The following is a 3,194-nucleotide window of genomic DNA, read 5'->3' as shown; positions in this document are numbered from 1 at the left end:
GCTGGAGTGCAGTGGCGTGATCTCGGCTCACTGCAAGCTCCGCCTCCTGGGTTCACGCCATTCTCCTGCCTCAGCCTCCCGAGTAGCTGGGACTACAAGCACCCGCCACAACGCCCGGCTAATTTTTCATATATATATATATTTATTTATATATTTTTTTTTTTTTTTTAGTAGAGACAGGGTTTCACCGTGTTAGCCAGAATGGTCTCCATCTCCTGACCTCGTGATCCGCCCGCCTCGGCCTCCCAAAGTGCTGGCATTATAGGCGTGAGCCACCGTGCCCGGCCCTGACCAGGCCCCTGTTAAGCAGGCCCAAGTGACCAGATGCCCCAAACTCTGATCCTAGTGAGTAGGCCCCACTGAATAGGCACCCACTGCTCAGATCCCCGCTGACCAGGTCACCCCGTAGACCAGTGCTACAAAAGCCACCACTGACCACGCTCTCTCTGAACAGGCCCCCATAGATTAGGTTCCACTGACCAGGCTGCCCTGATCAGGGCCCCACTGACAAGGGCCTCACTGATGAGGACATAGCCACCAGGCCCTGCTAACCAGGTCCCATGTGACCAGGCCTCCACTGAATAGCACCCCTTGACCTCGTCACCACTGACCCACCCCATGCTGACAAGGCCACCACTAAGCCCCAGCTGACCAGGTCTCCACTGACGAAGTCCTGCAGCCTAGTTTTACACTGACCAGACATCAAACAAGCGGCTGCCACTAGGTCCCCACTCACCAAGATGCCTACTACTACATCCCCCTAATGAGACCCTCTCTAAGCAGACCCCTGCTGACCATGCCCCCAATAAATAGGCCTCACTGACAAAGTCCCAGCTGACTAGATCCACTGATAAGGCCCACACTGATCAGGGCCCTCCTAACCATACCAGAAGGCCAAGCGACAATGCGAGTGGCCTGAGCGCCCACTCTGCCCTCCGAACCCACCTGCTCCTGGCTGCAGCTTGTGCCTCCTGTCTCCTGCACCCTCCTGGGGCCACAACTTGACAAAGGTGACTTTGATCAGCTCTCTGCTCCAGACACCCCAGGTGAGGTGGGCAAAAGAGCATCTGATGGAACCTCCCGGTCCTCTCATGAGCCTATGGAAGACGCTGCTCCCACGCTTTCCCCGTTAGCTTCCCCGGATCCTCGAACCAAGCATCCTCAGGATCTGGCCTCCACCCCACCACCAGGCCCAATGACCACCTCAGTCTCCTCCCTAACTGCCTCCCAGCCACCAGAACCTTCCCTTCTCCTAGAACGCCCTTCACCCGAGCGACCTGCGCTTTTCCTTCACCCACCACACCCCCCTGATCCTCTGGCCTTCTCTCCGCCTCCTCCAAATGGCTTCACTGCTCCTCGCCTGCGGGACTCCACTCTGATAACTCCATTTCACCGTGACTCAGGGGCACTTCCACTGGGCACCGTCCCTCAAGATCGTCTCCACATGAGGATTTGGCAGCTTCTGTCCCAGCCATCTTAGGCCCTGGCGGCTCAAACAGTCAAGTTTCTGCCTTCTCCTGGTGGCAGGAGACTACCAGAACCTGGTGCGTCTTCAACTCCTCAGTCCAGAAAGATCATCTTTCCCGCCAAAGGGAGACTACAATGTCCCCACTGCTTTTCCTGGACCAGCCCCTGTCCCATGTGGGGCCTGAATCCCAACCCTTTATTTCATCCACACCCCAATTCCGGCCAACACCTATGGCTCAGGCCGAGGCTCAGGCCTATCTTCAATCGTCTTTCCCAGTCCTATCTCCTGCTTTTCCATCCCCGATCAAGAACACTGGAGTAGCCTGCCCTGAGTCGCAGAATAAAGTGCAAGCTCTCTCCCTACCTGAAACTCAACACCCTGAATGGCCTTTGTTGAGGAAACAACCAGAAGATGGGTTGGCTTTACCCTCTAGCGTCCAAGAATCTCAGGACGTCTTTAGTGTCTCCATGCCTAACCTTCCCCAGGAAAGACTGACATCCATTCTGCCTGAGAACTTTCCAGTCAGTCCTGAACTCCGGAGACAACTGGAGCAACACATGGGGCAACCTGGAAGGATCCAAGAGTCTCTGGATCTGATGCAGCTTCGGGATAAATCGCCAGGGACAAGTCAGGCCAAGGGCAAACCCAGGCCCTGGCAGTCCTCCACGTCCACAGGCGAAAGCAGCAAGGAGGCACAGAAGGTGAAGTTCCAGCTAGAGAGGGACCTGTGCCCACATCTGGGGCAAATTCTGGGTGAGACCCCACAACATCTATCCAGGGGCATGGAAAGCTTCCCAGGGAAGGTTCTGGGGGCGACATCTGAGGAGTCAGAAAGGAACTTGAGGAAGCCCTTGAGGAGTGCTCGGGAAGTGATTTATTAAGACACACAGACAGGAATCATATACGACACATCCTGAAAACCCACATGGGCAGGAAGTTGGGCCAGACCAACGAGGGCTTGATCCCTGTGAGAGAGCGTCGATCCTGACTTGCTGCCAACCAGGCTTTTCCCATGTCCAACACCCACGTGAAAACCAGCAATCTAGCAGCCCCAGAAAGTGGGAAAGCCTGTGTGAACACAGCGCAGGAGCTTTCCTTCCTTGAGCCGTGCACTCAGCAGGTGCTGGGAGCCCATATTGTGAGGCTTTGGGCCAAACACAGGTGGGGTCTACCCCTCAGGGTCCTCAAGCCCATTCAGTGCTTTAAACTGAGTTTGTCCTTGTGCAATACACAGCTTGCTGGTCCCTCCTCAGCCACCTGTGAATCTGGGGCTGGCTCAAAAGTTGAGGTGGACACATTCCTTAGAAAGCCACCAACAGCAAGTCTGAGAAAGCAAGTGCTGACCAAAGCACCTGTTCACATGCCAGAGAGTCTTCGTGCCTCCTCACCTGCATCCCACCTGCCCCACGAGGGATCCCATCTTGGAATGGTCATGGGCCCTTGAAGTCTCCTCCAGCTGGACAGGAGGGCAGGTGGCCATCTAAGCCCCTCACATTCAGCCTCACAGGCAGCACCCAGCAGAGCAGGAGCTTAGGAGCCCAATCTTCAAGGGCTGGAGAGACCAGGGAGGCAGTGCCCCAACCCACAGTCCCCTTGGCAACCTGTATGCTGGCAAACCTCCAAGCCACAAGTGAGGATGTGCATGGTTTCGAGGCTCCAGGGACCAGCAAAAGCTCTCTACTCCCTAGAATGTCTGTCTCCCAAGACCCAAGAAAGCTGTGTCTTA

General features: G+C 55.8%; 1 protein-coding gene across 1 annotated transcript; it reads left to right on the top strand.

Annotated features, from left to right (window-relative positions):
* Window positions 1–961: 961 nt before the first annotated feature.
* Window positions 962–3,188, top strand: LOC116465583 (putative spermatogenesis-associated protein 31C2; the record flags this gene model as incomplete). Its single annotated transcript, XM_032754310.2, is given in 4 exon segments — window positions 962–1,433; window positions 1,436–2,326; window positions 2,329–2,865; window positions 2,868–3,188. Coding segments are annotated over 4 exon segments (2,221 nt in total), but the record flags the coding sequence as incomplete, so codon positions are not given.
* Window positions 3,189–3,194: the final 6 nt, after the last annotated feature.

This window comes from Hylobates moloch, unplaced genomic scaffold (assembly GCF_009828535.3).
Source record: "Hylobates moloch isolate HMO894 unplaced genomic scaffold, HMol_V3 SCAFFOLD_6575, whole genome shotgun sequence".
In the NCBI taxonomy this organism is placed as follows: domain Eukaryota; kingdom Metazoa; phylum Chordata; class Mammalia; order Primates; family Hylobatidae; genus Hylobates; species Hylobates moloch.
Note: the sequence above shows the minus strand (reverse complement) of the source record. Positions and strands in the feature narration are given on the sequence as shown.